A 21,167-nucleotide genomic window follows, 5' to 3' on the forward strand; every position below is an offset into this window, starting at 1 on the left:
GCCCCTTCTGAATGCCTCTTAAGATATAAAGTAGTATAAGAGTTTGTCCTAGGAATATATCTGGCACATATATTTAGATCTTTGCAAAGATGTATTTTCTACATGGGTCTTTTGTAGAGTTGTTTTTTACTCTTAACCTGTAAGTAGAATAACAAGGTAGAACCCCATTCTTGCTTTTTTCCCCCCTCCTGTATAAAGAATTTTCCTATATCTCATCCCTAGAGAGCTGTAGATTATATCTGCTACTCTGGACCAAGCACATGTTGGGGATTCAATATTTTTTAAATGAATGACTTGAAATGAATGACATGAAATGAATGAAAATTTTTTAAATGAATGACTACTGAAGGTAGTTGCATGAAAAAACTCCCAAACTCCTCTAAACAACAAAAATTAAGCACTTTAGTTTCTAGTTATACTCAATTAAAGCTTATGTTTTGTTTTGTTAGTTTTGTACTTAAAAGGTAAAGTTAGGCAAATTGTCTGTAGGGAAAATACATTATATTGCTATTTTGGTTGCTAATCTATTATAATACTTGCTTATGCTTTCTTCTATTTAAAAGATATGCAAAAAATTTAGCACTTAAAAGAAACATTGAGCTACTAAATTTTTTGATGTTTCCCTCCCTTTGCCCTCTTTACACAGTTTAATATTTTAGTATTACTCAAAGGAATATCACAATTCAGGCCACGCCTCAGAAATAAACAAGCTCATATAATTTAATTGCCCAGAGCCCCTGTGATTCAGTAACTATAAAGCTAAGTTCTTGCCTTTGGCAAAAGAACAAAATCTTGCCCTTCTGCAACTCATTCTTTTTAACAGCACGGCAAGGGGTAAAACTGTGTTTGGATGGCTATCCCTTGCATCTACCACCAGGAAAAATGTTTGACTGTGTTGGGGCCTGAAAAGGCTTTAGCAATTTGAGTGAGCCTGGATATGAACAGCTTTGTTTCTTACTTTTTTAAAAAGCCATCATTTGATCTCATACCTTCAAGTTGGACCAACCCCTGGTGCATTTAGCTTCCTTCCAGAGATGACAATTCTTCAATGATACAGCAGAAAATGCCAGATGGCTCAGAAGGCAGGCTGGTGACCATTAGTTAAGGAATCCTGGCTATCAATTTAGACTAATTATCTCCCCCTCATTTGAGATGATACTTGCCTTCACCCTGGACCTCATCACCCCTCACCTGGATCATTGCAAAGCCTTGCTGCCTTAAGCCACAACCCTCTTCATTTCATCTTCCACTGAGCTATCAAATTGATCTTCCTAAAGTATAAGTATGGCCATGTCACCTATCATGTTCTGTCTCTCCTCCCTTCTCTTCCAATAAAGAAATTACCTCCAGAATCAAATTTAAACTCCTCTGTTTGACTTTTAAAGTCAAGTAGGTGGTGCAGTGGATAGATTGCTGGGCCTGGATCGCTGGTCCTGAATTCAAATCCAATCTAAAATGTTTACTAGTTGTACAACCATTGGACAAGTCGCTTAGCCTCTGTTTGCCTTGGTTTCCTCATGTGTAAAATGGGGATAAGAATAGTATTTACAGTCTTGGATTGTTGTCTGAAACAAATGAGAAATTTGTAAAGCATTTTGCAAACCTTGAGTCACTGGTTTTATATATACATATATGTATATGCTGGGTTATTGTTATATTTATTATTATTTAATTCATAATATTTTACAGTATTCATGAAAAGCTTCATGAGGGTAGAAGGAAGTGGAGTCTTAAAGACTGTGTATATTGCTTGATAATTTCTGTCTCAGCTCTAAGATACCACTACACACCTGTCAGATTGGCTAAGATGACAGGAAAAAATAATGATGATTGTTGGAGGGGATGAGGGAAAACTGGGACATTGATGCATTGTTGGTGGAGTTGTGAACGAATCCAACCATTCTGGAGAGTAGTTTGGAACTATGCTCAAAAAGTTATCAAACTGTGTATATCCTTTGATCCAGCAGTGTTACTACTGGGCTTATATCCCAAAGAGATCATAAAGAAGGGAAAGAGACCTGTATGTGCACGAATGTTTGTGGCAGCCCTCTTTGTAGTGGCTAGAAACTGGAAACTGGGTGGATGCCCATCAGTTGGAGAATGGCTGAATAAATTGTGGTATATGAATATTATGGAATATTACTGTTCTGTAAGAAATGACCAACAGGATGATTTCAGAAAGGCCTGGAGAGACTTACACGAACTGATGCTGAGTGAAATGAGCAGGGCCAGGAGATCATTATATACTTCAACAACAATACTATATGATGACCAGTTCTGATGGACCTGGCCATCCTCAGCAATGAGATCACCCAAATCATTTCCAATGAAGCAGTAATGAACTGAACCAGCTACGCCCAGAGAAAGAACTCTGGGTGATGACTAAAAACCATTACATTGAATCCCCAATCCCTATATTTATGCCCACCTGCATTTTTTATTTCCTTCACAAGCTAATTGTACGGTATTTCAGAGTCTGATTCTTTTTATACAGCAAAATAACGGTTTGGTCATGTATACTTATTGTGTATCTAATTTATATTTCAATATATTTAACATCTACTGGTCATCCTGCTATCTAGGGGAGGGGGTGGGGGGTAAGAGGTGAAAAACTGGAACAAGAGGTTTGGCAATTGTTAATGCTGTAAAGTTACCCATACATATAACCTGTAAATAAAAGGCTATTAAATAAATTTAAAAAATGATAATTTCTGTCCCAGATTTCAATATTTGTTTATAACCAACCTCCATTTCAAACACATAGGACAAAGTAAAGTACAAATTTGAACACTCATCAAATTCAAAACATTCTGCTATTGAAGAAAACAGAATCTTGGAAAAAGAAGGGATGAGACAAATTTTTACCCCTTTGGCCCTCTTCAGTTATCTGATAGATGAAGAAAGCAAATGAGAAATACGGTGAGGAGCCTAGTTAGATCTGACTCTTATTTCAGGGACCACTATGGGCTTTAGAAACATGGATATTCAGGACAACCCATGTAGAAATGGGCAGAATGTATTTTACAGCCTTATGCCCAGCTTTTCTCTATGTATGTGCATGCATGGTCATATTTATCACCGACATTTAGGTAATGTTTGTAGGTTTGCAAAATGTTCTACATACATTATTTAAATTGGCTCTTAAAACTAGGTAGGTAGGTGCTAAAGGAATTGAAATCTTGTATTCACAGATAATGATACTGAGGCTGAAAGACTTCACACCCTCAACCCCTGTTTGAAGTAGGATTTAAATAGATATTACTGATCCCATAGGTATACTATCTTGTGCCTTTCACATATCCACCTATTTCCATTTTTGTATATTGTTGTCTTTGTTGTCAAATTGAGTAGCTGGGTAGCACAGTGGACAGTGCCAGTACTGGAAATCAGTAGCATATGAATTTGAATACTGCCTCAGACACTTAGTTGTGTGATCCTGGTTAACTTCTCTATGCCTCAGGTTCTTTATTTTAAAATGAGAATAATAAAAACACAGAGTTATGAAGATAAAATAAATTAAGATGAGCAAAGTGATTTGCAAATCTTAAAGCTAGCCTTTGAAAAAATGGTTTTTGACACACTCTATTCCTAATGTGTATCTCTATAAGAAAAATTAAATATTTGAGGAATTACATAGTGAGTTTCATCATTTTAAATAGACAGATGAGCTCAGGTAATTTGCGTCTACTAGGGCAGTTACTTTTCAAGAGCTTAAATTGTCCACTCAATTTTCCATCTCAGTGTGCTTTTGTAGAAATAAAGTGTTGGAATCTTTACAAACTGTTAAGCCATTAGAGTTGATAGAAACAATAATTATCTAATTTAGCATGGTTCAGTATGATTGATTTTTGATCTTAGACGGAGATATTTTGGGTTAGAACTTGAAACAAGGTACTAAGTACAACTGTAGAAACAATGCGTGTGTTCACACCTTTAGAGAGCTCATAAGTATCTAAGTACTCAATGGAGTTCACATGTTTGGGAGATTTTAGGGCTTAGTATGAGATATCCAAATTCACACCTCTAGGGTCAGAGAGCACTCTGGGAGATAACCCAGAATCCCTCTCTCTCTAGAAGGAGGAGTTAACTTTTGGGAGATCATATATATATATATACAGGAAGCTCTTAGAGCTTGAGAGAGTTTTTCTTGGGAACATTGACGGGGGTCGGAGAGGAGCACTCTGGGAGGAAGCCCATAAGCCCTATCTTTGAGGCAAAAGAGATTCATTGCATTTTCCAACTTGGTGCAGGCTGGAGTCTGAAGAAAGCAGAGGCAGAAGCCAAGGACAAAGCTGCAAGAGCTCTTGCTAGCTCTTGCTAGCTCAGAGCAAGAGCTCTGAGCTAACCAGGCTATATTGAAGGACACAATAAAAGATCTGAACTCTTTTATCACCTGGCTGTGTTTTGGAAAAAGAACACCCACATTTTGGCGCCCAAACAGGGACTTTTACCAGCTGGCTGCGATTTTGGAGTAATTATTTATTTCACCTGAGACTAAGGCTGCCTCCAGAAAACCTCTCTGAGAAACCTGCTTTCTCTCAGAGAGAACTCTTATTTTAAAGAACAAAAACACCAACAATAAAGGAAAAATTTCATTTCAAAATTTGGTAGCCAATTTTTCAGATTTTCCTGATATGTCAATTTGACCAATTGGATATTTGGAAACAACTATGATTTTATCAGGGAAAGTACTCCTTTCTCTGATGTAGATTGTAGCTTCTCCATTTCTTTTCCTTCTACAAGATTCTTGTTCTAGTTTTCCTATGAATTCTTTATGGAAAATGACTTCTTTTTGTTATTTTTATAACTTGGGAGTATCAATATAGCATTCAAGCGTTTGCCTTTTATTCTTACTTACTACCCAAATTTCACCTTTAACTCTATACTATCTCCTCTATCTCTGTCTCTATCTCTAGAAGACATAGCTGAATATGACTGTAGGTTTATGTCTATGTATTATTTCCAGAATTCAGAATTTCACATTTTGCATAGAAATAGATAAATGACCAGAGGGACAGACTTGCTGGGATGCTTTAGCTGCATTTCATACTATGTAACATGATAACTATGTATTATCCCTCCACTTTATTTTTCTAGTTTAGATGGCTAGACCAATCTCTTTTAATTGATCTGGAATTCATTGAGGTTTTATAATCTTCTAGGAGTTTATGTCATTTGTACATTGTCATTATGGATCAAATGAGATAATATTTATAAAATGCTGATCACAGTATTGACACATAGGAAGCACAGAAATGTTAGCTGCTATTATTTTTTTTCATTATTGTTATTATTATCTACAAGTTGAAAAAACATTTGGAAAAATTTAATAGCAAAAGGGAATTCTTTCATTTGTACCATGTGCAAGATACTTTCTATTATGGAGAATTAGACCAATAATATGAAAATTAATGTAACATGTCTAAAATTTGAATATATAAATAACATTAAAGTCCTAATAGTATTTTCAAATATGCAGAGTTTTACATTTCTTTTTCATATACTTTCATTTCAGCTGAAAGAGACATCAGTGTCTACTGTGGAGTGCAGACCATTACAATGAAGATTAATTTTTGTACAGTCCTTTTTTCGGGTTATTCTGACATAGATTTGGCATTGAATGGAAAGCACGGAGATTCCCACTGCAGAGGGTTTGTAAATAACAATTCCTTTCCAGCAGTGGTCATTTTCATCATCAACCTCAGTACCTTGGAGGGCTGTGGAAATAACCTAGTGGTAAGATTTGTCTAAAATTATTTCATATCCAGGGCAAAAGCATTAAAGCCCTTCTATTTTTGTTTAAAGTGAATAAGAAGCTCCATCTGTTTTTATAGAAAAGATCCCCATAAAATTAAACAAATCATTTCCCTTTGCCCACTTCAGGCCTCCTTCCCAAACACATAATCTCTGGTTTTACCAGCTAATAAACTGAGATACATACAATTTGGCACCATCAGATTTGGTATTATTACCTGAGTTCATATTTATTTGCCTGGCATATGACAGAACCACACTATCTTTCTTGTTAATGTGTATCTTTTTATGATCTAGTTATAGCCATTTTTAACCAATTGATCTGGCAGTCAGTCACATGGACAAGATTTATTGCAACATTGATAATACTGGAGTGGCTAAACTAGGCTATTTTTCTGAGAATTTTTATTCAGAAAGGCAAATTAATGGAAATAAGTGAAATTCTCATGACATTGAATTTGAAAAGTCAAAGTTTGCCTTGTTAGTGGATGCCACCTACACATGAGATATTATTGAATCTTGAAATGGAATCATCTCTTGATAATTTAGAACAATTTGAATAAGTTTTAAATCTTTAATTCTACTCTGCTATTGAATGTGTAGGTTCAAAGTCAAAGTAAGGGAAAGAAAAAAACAGGAACTTTGAAGGCAACATCTACATAGGCAAAATCGATGATCAGTAGATGGGCAATCTGGCTTATTTAGGGAGGAAACAAAGCTTTGGCCCAGAATTAACTTCTTAATTGTCCTGATTTTATACTTATTTTTGAAGATTTTGATGTAGTTTTAAGCTTTTTTTTTTTTTTTAAAAGAATCTGAATTGTGTAGCTATAGATGTTTTACTTTTGGATGAACTTATTACTATTAATAGTAATAGTAGAAGTATTAGTAATAGTAGTAGTAATGTGTGTATGTACAATCAGGAAAAATTATAAGAAAACAATGACAAAATTGATCTTACCATGATATGGGTTTGAGGAGGAGGAGGAGGTTATAAGGGTTGCCTCTAGATAAGACATAAATCTAAATAGGCAAGAAAGTTTCTTTGGTCTTTGTTCTTTATTCATTTCCAGTGTCCAGCTGGGGTTCTGTCCTTACTTAAATCTATAGTTCAAGTGATGTCCAGGTCTCATATTTTTATTTAATCAACAAAATATTTATTAAGTATCTACTATACACCTACTATGTTAGGCATTGGGAATATAAAAACAAAAATGAAAGTCTCTTCCCTCAAGGAACTTACATTCTATTAGGAATCTCTTATATAATCCTACTCCTCCACATATGCATGTGTGTGTGTGTGTATATGTCTATATATATCTATATCTATATATATATATATATATATAGATATATATTTGTATGTGTGTGTGTATATATATATATATATATATACATATAAAATTCATATATATATATACATATATATAAAATAAATACAAAATAATCTTAAGAGGCAGACACCAGCAGCTAGGTGAACCACAAAAGAATTCATATAGTAAGTGCTATCTGAACTCAGTTTTAAAGGAAATAAAGGACTTAAGAAAAAGGAGTTTTTTTTGTTTTTCAGTCATGACTGACTCCTATTTGGGGTTCTCTTGCCAAAGATATTATAGTGATTTGCCATTTCCTTTTTCAGTGTGGGGGAGTGAGTGGGCATGTGCAGGGGAGTGAGCGGGCATGTGCAGGGGAGTGAGCGGGAGCACGCTGGAGAGAGAGGAAGGGAGGGAGTGAGGGAGGGAGCAAGGGGGAGCGAGGGAGAGAACAAGGGAGAGAGTGAGGGAGTGAGCGGGAGAGTGTGGGGGAGCAGGCGGAGGGTGCTGGGGAGAGAGGAAGGGAGGGAGGGAGCAAGGGAGGGAGCAAGGGACAAGGGAGGGAGGGAGAGAGCGAGGGAGGGAGAGAGAGGGAGGGAGGAAAAGATGGAGAGCGGGAGAGAGGAGGAAAGGCAGAGAGAGAGGGGGGAGCGAGGGAGGGAGGGAGAGAATAAGGAAGAGAGAGAAAGAGGGAGGGAGAGAGGGAGAGAGAGATGGAGGAAGGAAGAGAGGGAGAGAGGGAGAGGCAGGGAGGGAGGGGAGAGAGAACGAGAGGGGAGAGAGGGAGAGAGTGAGGGAGTGAGAGAGAGGGAGGGAGCAAGGAAAAGAGGGGAGAGAGAGCAAGGGAGGGAGCGAGGGAGGGAGCGGGGAGAGAGAATTAGAGGGAGAGAGGAGGAGAGGGGGAGAGAGGGGAGAGAGTGAGGGAGTGAAAGAGAGAGGAAGGGAGGGAGGGAGCAAGGGAAGGAAGGAGAGAGAGAGAGAGCAAATGAGGGAGCAAGTGAGGGACCAAGGGAGGGAGCGAGAGAGGGAGGGAAAGAGAAGGAGAGGGAGAGAGAAGGAGAGGGGAGAGAGGGAGGGAGCAAGAGAGAGGAAGGGAGGGAGAGAGAGATGGAGACAGGGAGGGAGAAAAGGAGGCAGGGAGAGAGGGAGAGAGGCAGGCAGGGAGGAAGGGAGTAAGGAAGTTAGTGCACAAGGGAGCAAGCGGGAGTGCGCAGGGGAGGGAGGAAGGGAGCGAGGAAGAGAGCGAGGGAGCGTGCAGGGGAGCTTATAGGTGAAGAGCAAGGCAAACCAACTGACTTTCTCAATCACTCAGTAAAGTATCTGAGGCTGGATTTGAACTCGGGAAGATAAGTCTTCCCAGCCCTGGGTTTAGTACTCTCATGTCACCTAGCTGCCTTGGAGAGAGAGATTAAGAAAAGTATATTTCAGAGATGAGCAAGAGACAGCATAAAGACCTTGAGAGTGAATGTGGAGTGTCATAGATGCAGGAATAGTGAAGACAACCTGGCAGAGAACAAATTTGAAGAAGTAGGTTGAAATTAGTTTTTGCTTAAAAATCCAAAAGGAAGAGTTTATTCTTAAAATCAATAAGAATTAATTAACTAGGGGAATATCAGACCTGCAGATTATAAAAGTCATTTCAACAACTGTATGGAAGATTGGATTGTAGTTGAAGATGACATCAAAGTTGCAAATCTGTATGACCAGAAAGAGCCAGCTAGGTGGATAGAGTTTTGGGCCTAGATTAAGAAAGACTTATATTCCTGAGTTCAAATATGGCTTCAGACATTTACTAGCAATGCTATGTTGGGCAAGTCATTTAACTCTGCTTGTCTCAGTTTCTTTGTTTCTAAAATGAGCTGGAGAAGGAAATGGCAAACTACTCCAATATATTTGCTGAGAAAACTCCAAATGGGGTCATGAAAAGAGTCAGACATGATTGAAATGATTGAATAGCAACATGATCAGAAGGTTGGTGGCAGTCTTAATAGAAATAAATTTAGGATGAAGGATGACCTTTTTTGGGGCAAGAATTCTATATTGAATATGTTGATTTTTAGGTGACTTTAAGACATCTTAAGTTTGAATTTATAGTAGATAGTTGAAAATGTACACACACACCTGGAAATCAGTTACATAGAGATGAGAACTGATCACTGAGAGAAAAATATACAGAGGCCCTGGGATAGAGTCTTGGGATAAATCTAACATTAATTTTATTATATGGATTCTAAACCACAAAGGAGATTGAACAGTAGTAGTAGCAAGAGAAGTAGGAGTAGACTTGAGAGAAAGTAGTATTACAAAATACCAGGGAAGAAAATGTACAAGAGGAGAAGATGGTCAATAGTATTGAGAGAGATCAAACTTCACAGAGGTGAAGGGTAAGAATGAGAAAATGCCATCAAAGATTTGTCAATGAAAACATTTTAAGTTTTTAGAGAAGAGGTTAGTAATGAATTTAGAAACAAGAGTTGTCAAAGTAGGTGAAATAAAAGAGAATGCAGGCAATGAATGAGTGTAGACTGTTTTTTAAATTTTATTTTTATTTTATCATATTTTTATCCCCAAGAGGTTAGCTGTGAAAAGGAGAAGAGATAAAAAAAATAGCTTGAGGGAAAAGTCTAATCAAAATTTTTTTAAGATGAAAGGCAATGTGAAAATTTATGTAAGTAGTAGTGAAGGAATCTGTGCGTAAGAAGAAAGAAAATTTAGAAAGAGGAGGTGATTTAAGAGCAGTCTGTTAGAGAACCTGGAAGGGAGTGGGGATGAGGGATAGATAGAGAAGGATTAATCCTTGGAGAAGATAATACTCACATTTTCCTATGGTATTAGAGTAAAAGAGGTATATATGGTTTTGTTCAGGGAGGACGAGCATCTCTAGTATGAGGATTTACTAAGCTCATACCCCTTTGGTGTCCAATTGTTACCCAACTTTCACCTGTGGCTCCAAGAACCTGTAGGATGTACTATGGCCACATACCATAAAATCATTTTGGCAGATGGGCTAAACCAGGTTGAGGGTAACTGAAAGCCCTCAAACTTCTTGATGAGTTGAAGGAGAGGCATCTATTCCAAGCATGTGAAGATTTTCCCAGGCAGAATGAACAGATAAGAACAATTTATTCCAATGACCATGAAAGCAGCTGAAGAAGGTATAAAATGCTTAGAGCTTGGTCACACATGGAAGGAGCCAACTTCAGGCACTGCATTCTGGGCCATCTCCAATTGTTCTGACTTTTGTCTTGCCACTCGACTCCAATAACTCTGGAAAAGAAAGTGAGACTGACAGCTTCGTGAAATTTAACTTCTTTTAAATCCAGTTCACACAGATATCAAGGCATCACCTCATAATGTCATTGGTCCTCTTTGAAAATGAAGGACAAATAACAAAGGATGAGAGAAATGGAAATATAGTTGAGAGATTTTGAGATGTAAAGGGAGCTCATGATGAATACTCTATTTTCTCAGTAAAATATGAAGGGAGGTCCTTAGGTAATGAAGTAATATGGGTACCTTAAAGATATCAGAGAAGATTTAGAACATCCTCTAGTTCTGCATGAAAAAAAAGTGGGATAGAGACTCAATTACAGAAGAATAAAGGGCAAGACATAAAAAGCAGGGGGAATTTTTTTTCTTAGCACTGGACCTAGCAATAGTGTTTATTATTTATTTCCATTATTTTCCAAAAAGTTAATCAGTTTTTATCCAGTTATCCTATTTTAGAAATAGAATTGCCTACACAGAGAAAATTAAAGAGACAAATAAATCATTAGGCATCAGCATAAACATCAGTATAAACACCTGGTCCAGGTAATGTAGCATTCTAACATTTTTTCATCTATACCAGGATCCTAGCCTAAATCCCCTTCCCCTAATTAGATAGATAGATAGATAATTGTTTCATTTTTGGCTGTAATATACAATGCATTCATTCAATTCTGTTTGCATTCATTTTTGTGGCTCAAAGAGGAATCTAGCCATTATTCTTATTATTAAGTATATATTTAAATATAGCAGGATAGTAAGTAGTGCTCTTGACAATTCATAGATGGCAGAGCATTGTAACTTACCTGAGAGAGGGAACCTGATTGCCTAGGAACTTATGTCTGGAAAAAACCTCTGGGCTTAAATTCTTTTCAACTAGTTATTTTGGTTTCTTATAATATAATCTTCGTTACTATCTCTTCTTTCATGGAGCTTGTTTTATATAAAGTTTCATTAAAATAATATGGCTAAAATGAATAATGTATAAATAACTATATGGGTATGACCTTTTACTCATTAAAATACATTTATTATTCTAAATAGGTATCTTCAGTTCCAGGAGTAAGTGCTTATGGAAATGTAACAACAATACAAATAGGGAATATTTCAGGTTATATTGATACTCCAGATCCCCCAACAATTATCAGTTATCTGCCTGGACTTTTGTATAAATTCAGTTGCAGCTACCCTTTGGAATATTTAGTCAACAATACTCAACTTGCATCGTAAGTATTCTCATTCATATATTTATTTATTCTACAAATATCTATTGAGTGTCTAGTATATAAGATACTAGGCAAAATTATACATTTTGAATTATTTTTATGCCAACATCTTTAAGTTAGTAATTTCATAGTTACCAGTCTTCCAAACCTATAAGAATATTTATGTAAAATATCTGGATAATGTTGCAGGAATTGTACTATTGGAGTTTTAAAAGTCACAATTAAAGGTTGCAGTGCTTGGGTTTGAAATCCAACTCTGCTATTCATCACCTATTCAATTTTAGTCAAGTGACTTAACTTTTTCATCTTTAAAATGAAGGGTTTGAATGCAGTGGTTTAGGGTACTTCATTTGGTCCATTTATAACAAGTTTTTTTTCCCCCTCCTCCCACCTACTAGAAGAGTAGAAAGGAGAAGTGGGCTATCAATAAAGGTTGCCCACCCTTTCTGTTTCCCTAAAAAAAGAAGAAAAAAGGAAAAGAAAGAAAGAAAAGGGGGTCTTTGAGGTATTTTTAGAAATGCACAAAAGAGAAAAGAAGGGAAGCCAAAAGAAATCACAGACAAACTGTACAGCTTTGAAAGTTACATGTTGAATTTATTATATGTTGGAAAGAAAGAGCAAACTGTAGTAATATAGATTCACTATTCAATAAATATTTAATATGTTGAATTTTCAATATTCAATTCACATAGTTTTAGGTTATCATCTTTTTCTTTTCTGTTTTGTATATAGAAATGCTCATTTTCTTTGGTGTTAAGATCATAATTGAAAAATAATAATAAAATGAGGGAGTTGTTCTATGATCTCTGGTGTCTCCTTTAACTAGAAAACTTTCTGAATAATTACACTTTTATGAAAGACTTTATAACATTATATAAACCTAGCTATTGTATAGTAATGGGTTATTAAGGAAATGATCTATTATCATAATAGTAATACAAATAATTGGTGCCACTGAGATAATAAATTAATAATAAGTGAAAACAAGACTGGATGGTAAAAAAGTGAAAAGACAAAGGATGACTGGACAAGGAAAAGAGTAATTAAGTAAGGCAAATAGAAAAAAAGGAAACTATTGCTCAACCAATTAATAAACAACCAATCAAGATATATTTATTAAACATCTACTACTACCCAGTACCATGCTAAATTCTGGGAATATAAAAAAAAAAAAAAGAGTCAAAAGATAGTTCTTGCTCCAAGGAACTTGAAATATATGGAAAAAATAGTAAAAGAAATTAGAAAAAAAACCCACAATTACAAAACTGCTGTAGTGTTGAGTAATTTCAGGTAAAGTTATTTTTTCTCACCTTTCTTCTTGTAGAATATAATAGCAGCTGCATTTAGCAGATTTAAATTTCTGTGACATGCAGTCTGTTCATGTGGGGAGACTCTGATGTGAAGTGTAATTGGGAACATTTTCCAGAAATTAACACATCATAAAAATCAAATTTCTTGTTATGTCTCTGCTTCCTTTATAATTATTTACCTTTATAGTGATTTAAACATTATACCTCACTTCTGGTCTCTTGTCAATGTGCTAGGTTTCCTCAGTTTTACTGTTTTCAATGTAAAATGCATTTCTAGTCCCAAGTTCAAATATAAAAACCTTTCAATATTTCACTTTTTTTTTCAAATGATTTTAGATCCTCAGCTGCTATATCTGTACGGGAGAACAATGGTACATTTGTCAGCACATTGAATTTGCTTCTTTATAACGTAAGTATGATGGTTAAAAAATACTGTCTTTCCTAGCTAATGCCCTTCTATTTGGGATAAGTCATTTACAAAGTAGTTGTATAAATTCACAATATGCAGTTAGAGATATGTATTTGTAATGTATATATACAATATGTATCATATACATGAATATTACAAACACAATTATCTGTTAATCTTTTGGTATTGTCTCTATCTCTTTATTATCACTTGGTCTAATGATTATCATCATTAGAGCTGAAGATGTGCCAAATGGTTCAATTTCTTACTAACTATTGACTCTATAAATTTTATTCTGTATATGTATTAAAGAGAAATAGTATTGGAAAGTGGATGGAGAACTGACTTCAGAATAAGGAAGACCTTAGTGCAAATCCTGCTCCTGACATATATTAGTTTTGTGACTATAAGAAAGTCACAACTCTTTAGTATTATAGGCAGGGAAGACCTTGTTACACTGGTTGCCAATATTTAATAGAGGGAGTTTTCATAGTATGGTGTCCCCATTCCAAAAAAATTACAGGTCTGCCTCCCCACTCTCCAGATTTAAAAAAAAATGCATATAGTTATGTATAGAAGGGGCTGTCAATTATGTCAAATTGTCATCCTAGCCACATAATAATGTGTGTGCATATATTTCCATATGTAGTTGGAGGTCAAAGTTTCATAAATGTTGTTATATTTAAGAAGAAAAATATAGGAAAACATTTAAATCATATTTCTCTGGCAAATATACTTGGGTTGAATGTGTTAATATTTTCAATATGGGTCTTTGGCTGCGTACAATTCTTTCATATCTGAAATGATTTGGATCAAAAACAGAGCATTGTCTAAACTTTTGTCATGTAAATAAGGACAGTGGTAGCAAAATGTGAAAAATACATAGATTTCTATTTATAACAGCAGCATTAATCCTCAAAATGATATTTTCATGTTGATTAAAATTTTTTATTCATACATTTTAAATGCCTGATTTAAATACCAATTTTTCAATCTATCAAGCAACATTTTTGTAAATTATGAATCTGATTTTTACATTATTATTCATGTCATCATGGCACTGAGTTATAATTCATGCAACTGATTTAAAAGTCAGTGCTTTATACTTTGAATATAATGAGCTATAAATATTGTAGTAGGATGTATTCCAAAGGCATTTAAAAAAAAATCATGTTTATAAGTTTGTAGTCAGACACCACAGAGTTCTAAAAAACAAATTAAAATGTGTTGGAATGAAGATTACATTTCCGTCATTTAAAAAACTTTCTTCTGAGAGGAGATGCTGCCAAGTTACTTAGTACTACAATAACTGAATACTCAGCAAATGTACTCTAGTACCAGTTACTGAATAAAACCAGAAAATGATCGTGGTTATGAAGATTATTCAATAACTCTATAGCTCTCAACAACTGAAAAGTTTCTACCATCTGATTTATATTTGCATGCTATTTGGGGTAGAATTTCAGGTGGCTCAAATGTCTTTGATTTAAGTAATGTTGGTTATCACGGATTTCAACAAAAAGGAGAGTTCTTGATTTTAGAAAAGGACAAAGTAATCTCTGTGTGGCATTTAATAACATCATCGAGTCTAGCCTTCTGAATTGTTCTTCCACTGAAAGAAGAGAAAATCAGATTGAAGAAATATGGACATGATGACAGTTTTTGTTGTTAACCATTTTATGTAATTGCTAGTACTATTCTTGAAATAAAATGATACATTGAATAGTTCCTGAGATTTTAAGGAAGATAAAACAAACCTCTATATTTTAGTCTGCATTTTCAATGCTCTATACAAAACTTACAATGAAGGACTATTTATGGTGGGACAAAAAAATAGTAACTAAAGCAAGTCTTACCAAAATAAAACATAAACCTGCTTGAAAAAATCTTTGGAATTATGTTAAAATTTTAAATCAGTCTGGTTAGGTATTATGCAATTTTTCAAATGCAAATTTTGTTTTATATGAAATTTACAATTCATTTCATTTGGAAAAAATATCTAACTTAATTTATCATATTAAAGTAATGTTACAGCATATAAATTTTCCTAATTGTATTTGAGGCACTAAAATTTAGTTGTAATCATTGTAATCATCTTAATTGTGCAAATAGACAGCAAAGGAACTCCTTGGTAACCAAATCCTAGGTAGGTAGTTGCCAAAGGCACAAAGTTAAATGACTAGCAAAGAATCACATGAACTTCCTGACTTTAAAAATAACAAGCTATTCATGATGCTACCCTAGTCTCTATTTCAATGATGTATTAGGAAACTAAATATTAAAGATAAATTTTAGAAAAGAGGAGAGAGAGAAAAAGAGAGAAAGAGAGGGAAAAGGAAAAGAAAAGGGAGGAGTGTGAGTATGAGTGTCAGCCAGCCAGCCAGCTTTGGAATTAGTAAAACCTGGGTTCATCCCATCTTTGACATATATTGGCTGTATGACCTGTGCAAAGTCGTTTAAGTTCTAAGTCCCAGGTAACTCTCAATTACAGATGAGTTGCTGACCCACATCACTGGTGGGATCTTTTACAATGGAGAAGTTACAGATTTAGTTTTTTAAAAATGTGGTTCCTTTTTGTGTGTGTTTCTTTTATGCATTTGGGGCCAGACTATCCTCTTTATGTACAGTGAAGATGCACATTTGATTTGCCTAGGGATCATTTTCCTTTATTTCTAGGTAGCAAGACTGAGAGATTTGGCTGGTTCCATCAAATACTACCCTTTTTGTGTCTGTTTGCTTTCTTTGTCAAGTTGCGTAACATTATGTCTTTCATGCAATTAGCAATTCTGCTTTTCCTAGGAATTGTCAAGTGAGAATGCCTTTGGATACCTTTAAGATAATTTATATCCACCATTTCCCCTCCTCACTATATATATCTGTTTATGAAATTGAGAATCAAGTTCAAGGTCAGGCATTTGTTCAGGCTCAATTTATGTCTTTATTAGGTGATTATTTTGAATACTTATTTTAAGTGATAATACCTTTCAGAAAGGTACAAGGACAACTTAGTACCTAGAAAGAAAAAAGCAAACAAAAATGAACCATAGAAGAATATTCAAATATTATAGTCAAGTTTTTTGGATTTGGAAACATCATTCCTTGAAGCCAGAAGCATGTCCAGACAATTTAGGGACCTCTTTGTGGTTCTTTTTTTGCATTTATGAGTTTTTATTCACTCATGTATCTTAAAGAGAAATGAATTGTAAATTTCTTTATTACTACTATTTTACATGTTTTCTTTGATTTGACTATAATATTATGTATAATATACAATATATGTGACATAATTATATATAACATAATGTATGTAATATAATATATATAGATATAATATTATTTTTATTTTTTATCTAACAGGATTCGACCTACAGTCAGCAACTGATTGTCCCTAGTGCAGGCCTACCTTTGAAAACCAAAATATTTGCAGCAGTACGAGCTACCAATCTGGATGGAAGGTATTGTTACACATTCTTTTTTGATTTGTTTAAAAAAAAAAGTAATTTAGTTACTCAGAATCCTTATCAATTATGAAGTTAGTTCATTTATTTTTTATTTCAATTTATAAAATATTCTTGGTGCTCTACCCTTCTGGCTGTGTAAACAAAGAGAAATACTAAATTATGCCTGAGTGAGGGGGTCAGATTCTGTATGCCATCTGGGACCACTGTTTAACAAACAAGACTTCTCCTAGGAAATTCTTTAGTTGACATAACAAGTCTAAAAAAATTTCAGACAAAAAACCCTAAAAACTAGACTGCTAACAGCTGGAATATGACAGGCTTCTTGAAAACATCAAGGAAAGAAACAGAACAAGCATTTATTAAGTAGCTATTATGTACCGGACATTATTATAAGTGCTTAACAAATACTATTTCATCTAATCTTCACAACACTGGGAGGTAGATGCTAAATTATACCCATTTTACAGATAAAACTGAAATGAACAGAGATCAAGTGGCTGCTTAGGAGCACATCTTTAAGTGTTTGAGGCTGAATTTGATCAATCAAATCTTCCTGACTCTAGGCCAGGACTTTCTTTACTGTACCATTTAACTGTCAAAGAAAACACAGATGCTGAGTTTCTCTCAGAAATGTTTTAATAAACAGATATGCAGTGATTAAAATGCAAAGTTACTTTAGATTTATAAATGTCATTGAATTACTATTAAAAGAGGTGAGATTGAAAGGCTCCAGAGGTGGTCCATATGTGATCTCCCTTTCTTCACCCCCCAGTATTTGTACTTTCTGAATGAACATATTTATCTAGTTTAATTCTTTAGGCATTTGTGTTTTTATCTGACTTCACTGATGCACATGCTAATCTTGATACTTGTTTCTCCACTTTCTCCCTGACCTATCTAATATGCATCCCTTCTGGACATGTTTTTTGAAGAGATTAGCTAAACTGATCCTACAGTCACACACATATACTTATTATTAGCTGAGCCTTTGTTGCTCACTTGTTTCAGATGTGTTCAATCTTTGGTGTAGAGATACTGGAATTTGCCATTTCCTTCTTCTGCTCATTTTACAGTGTAAATGTTTAGTTGTTTAGAGTCACATAGATAGTAAATGACTGAGGCAAGATTTGAACTCAGGAAAAAGAACATTCTTGACTTCAAGTCAAGGTTTTTACCACTGTGCTACATAGCAGAAACTGTATTAAAATCACTAGGGCTCTACTGCTATATGCTTCTAAATTCTAGGGAAACTACATCAAGAGGAACAATCAAAGCAGGATTGAACTGGAGGCTAAAAATACTCTGGTTTAAAATATCATCATTGTTTTTTGGGGATTAAAAAATGTTATTGTTGGTTTTTTTTTTTTGTTTTATATATATATATATATATTCATATATATATTTGTTTATATACTTATATATTCTTACTCATTAACAAAAGGACATAAACTTTTAGAACACCAAAGGGTTTCAAAATAGTTTAGGCAAATTCTCTTTTTAACAGATAAGGAAATGAAGATACCAAGAGGTGAACTGATCAGAGCAAGGGAGAAAGTGACAAGATTTGAATCCAGATAAAACTAGAGATGTTACCTCTCTGCCACATTGCTTCTAAGTATATTATATGCAAGCATGCCTGAGAGATATTGGGGTTTTTTTCCAGAATACCACAATAGAGTAAATATTGCAATACAGTGAATTATACAAATCTTTTGTTTTCCCATACATATAAAATATATTTTTTTACAATATGCTGTAGCTTATTAAGTGTGTATTAATATTATGTCTACAATTTTTTCCATAACAATTTAAAAATGCTTTATTGCTTATAAAATACTATCATCTGAGCCTTTAGAGAGTTGAAATCTTTTTGCTCGTGAAGGATTTTGTCTTGATGTTGATGGCTGCTGACTGATCAAGGGGGTGTCTGCTGAAGGCTGGGATGGCTGTGGCAGTTTCTTAAAATAAGACAACAGTGAGATTTACCTCATTGATTGACCATTCCTTTTACTTGAATACTTAGATGCCATTGAAGGAGTATTAATTGGCCTAATTTCAATATTGTTGTGACTCATAAATAGGGAAGCTGGAGGAAGGGGAGACATCAGGTAAACAGGGGAGAAATCAGAACACACATAAATTTATTGATTAAATTCACCATCTTACTTGGGCATAGTTTGTGGTGCCCTCAAATAATTCCAATAATGATATCAAACATCACAGGTAACAATAACATATATAACAATAATGAAAAAGTTTGAAATCTTGTGAGAATTATGAAAATGAGATTCAGAAACATAATATAAGCAATGTTGGAAAAATGACATTGATAGACTTGATTGATTTGGGGTTGCTTCAAATCTTCTATTTGTAAATACATACATATATATTTATATATAAAATCTACAGATATTCCTGTATTACAATATCACAGATATATTCCTATAAAAATAAAACCCCGGCTTAGGCCCAGCATAACAACATTGGGAACTTTGTAAAGAATATAAGTAGGCTCCCTAAAGGAGTCAAGTGAGAGGATACCCCTCTTTTCTTTTTATTTTCTCTCAATAAAATTTTATTTTTCCAATTACATGTAAGATAGTTTTCAACATTTATTTTTGTAAGATGCTTGTGTTCCAAATTTTCTTCCTCCTTCCCCTACTTCCTCTCCCCCAAGATAGCAAGCAATTTTAGATTCATTATACATGTACAATCATTTTGAACACATTTCCATATTAGTCATATTATGAAAGAAAAATCAGAACAAAAGGGGAAAAAGCCTCAAGAAAGAAAAGCAAAGAAAAAAAACCACAAGAAAAAAAAAGCAAACAAAATAATTGAAAATAGTATGCTTCAATCTGCTTTTAGTTTCCGTAGTTATCCCTCTGGATGAAGATGGCATTGTCCATTCAAGTCTATTGATATTGTCTTGGTTCATTACATTGCTGAGAAGAGCTAAGTTTATCATAGTTGATTATCAATAATCTTATTTTTAGTGTATAAAATATTATCTTAGTTCTACTTACTTTGCATCAGTTCATGTCTTTTTTTCAGTCTTTTCTGAAATTATCCTGCTCATCATTTCTTATAGAATAGTAATATTCCATTATATTTGTGTATCATAACTTATCCAATCAATCTCCAATTGATGGGCATTCATTCAATTTCCAATACCTTTCCACTGCAAAAACTGCTGCTATAAACATTTGTGCAAATATGGGTCTTTTTCTCTCTTTTAAATATAGACTCAGTAGTGACACTGCTGGATCAAAGGGCACATATAGTTGGATAGCCATTTGGGCATAGTTCCAAATTACTTTCCAGAATAACTGGATCATTTCACAAATCCACCAACAATGCATTAGTGTCCCAGTTTTCTTATCTTCCCTCTAACATTTATCATTACTTTTTCCTGTCAGCTTTAGCTAATCTAATAGGTGTAAGGTAGTTAAGTACCTCAAGTTGTTTTAATTTGAATTTCTTTATCAATAGCAATCTGGAGAATTTTTTTCTTTTCTTTTTTTTTTTCTCTGCTGAGGCAATTGGGGTTAAGTGATCTGCCCAGGGTCACACCCAGGAAGTGTTAAGTGTCTGAGGCCTGATTTGAACTCAGGTCCTCCTGATGTCCGACCTGGTACTCTATCCACTCTGCCACCTAGATGCCCCGAGCCTTTTCATGAATATAAATGGCTTTAACTTCATCTGAAAATTGTCTGTTTATATCCTTTGACCATTTATCAATTATACCTTCTTTTCTTAAACACCTGTGTTACTACCTTCCTCCCTCCGCTGCCTGCCAAATACTACCAGTGTGTAACTCATTTGACAATATTAATGTATTGAGGCAGTTAGATGATAGAGCACTGGTCTATGTAGACTATCTATCTAGAGTCAGGAGAATTGAGTTCAAATCTGGCTTCAGACACTTAACACTTCTTAGCTGTGTGACCCTGGGAAAGTCACTTAACCTCAACTGCCTTGCCAAAACAAAATAAACAACAACAAAAAACCCAATATATTGAAAGATATGAGTCAAAATAAGCAGGAGCATATGGATTTCTATAGATTCTACTTCTGGAAGCCATTTTTTTCTATCATAATCTGCTAGCTCATGGACCCATGACATTTCTATGAATTGTAACATTAGTCCTGAAAACAAATCAGAAATGCTGGGGGGAAAATAATTCTTTGCTTCTGGGATTCTGAGTTCTGTGTTCAGGAAATCTTTAAATCTTTAAAGCTTTAAAGACATATTTGGAGGCATAAAACCTGGATTTGAATGATGACTCTGTTAGACATGTCATTTTGAGCAGTTCACTGAATTATTCTATCTTAAGTTTTTTCATTTGTAAAGCAGGGAATAATAATACACACTTTTGCCTAATTCACAGAGATGTTATCAGGGAAGTATGTTGTAAAAGAGTATA

At 34.6% G+C, this 21,167-nt stretch overlaps 1 protein-coding gene across 1 annotated transcript in view; it reads left to right on the top strand.

The window, feature by feature from the left end:
• ZPLD1 (zona pellucida like domain containing 1) overlaps window positions 1-21,167 on the top strand; it is a 74,483-nt gene that overhangs the window by 38,937 nt on the left and 14,379 nt on the right. Inside the window, exons 2-5 of the mRNA XM_003763530.2 lie at window positions 5,516-5,736; window positions 11,379-11,560; window positions 13,207-13,279; window positions 16,637-16,734. Coding sequence (XP_003763578.1) covers window positions 5,516-5,736; window positions 11,379-11,560; window positions 13,207-13,279; window positions 16,637-16,734 — 574 coding nt within the window. The remainder of the gene's footprint in view (window positions 1-5,515; window positions 5,737-11,378; window positions 11,561-13,206; window positions 13,280-16,636; window positions 16,735-21,167) is intronic.

Source organism: Sarcophilus harrisii, chromosome 3, assembly GCF_902635505.1.
Source record: "Sarcophilus harrisii chromosome 3, mSarHar1.11, whole genome shotgun sequence".
Taxonomy (NCBI): domain Eukaryota; kingdom Metazoa; phylum Chordata; class Mammalia; order Dasyuromorphia; family Dasyuridae; genus Sarcophilus; species Sarcophilus harrisii.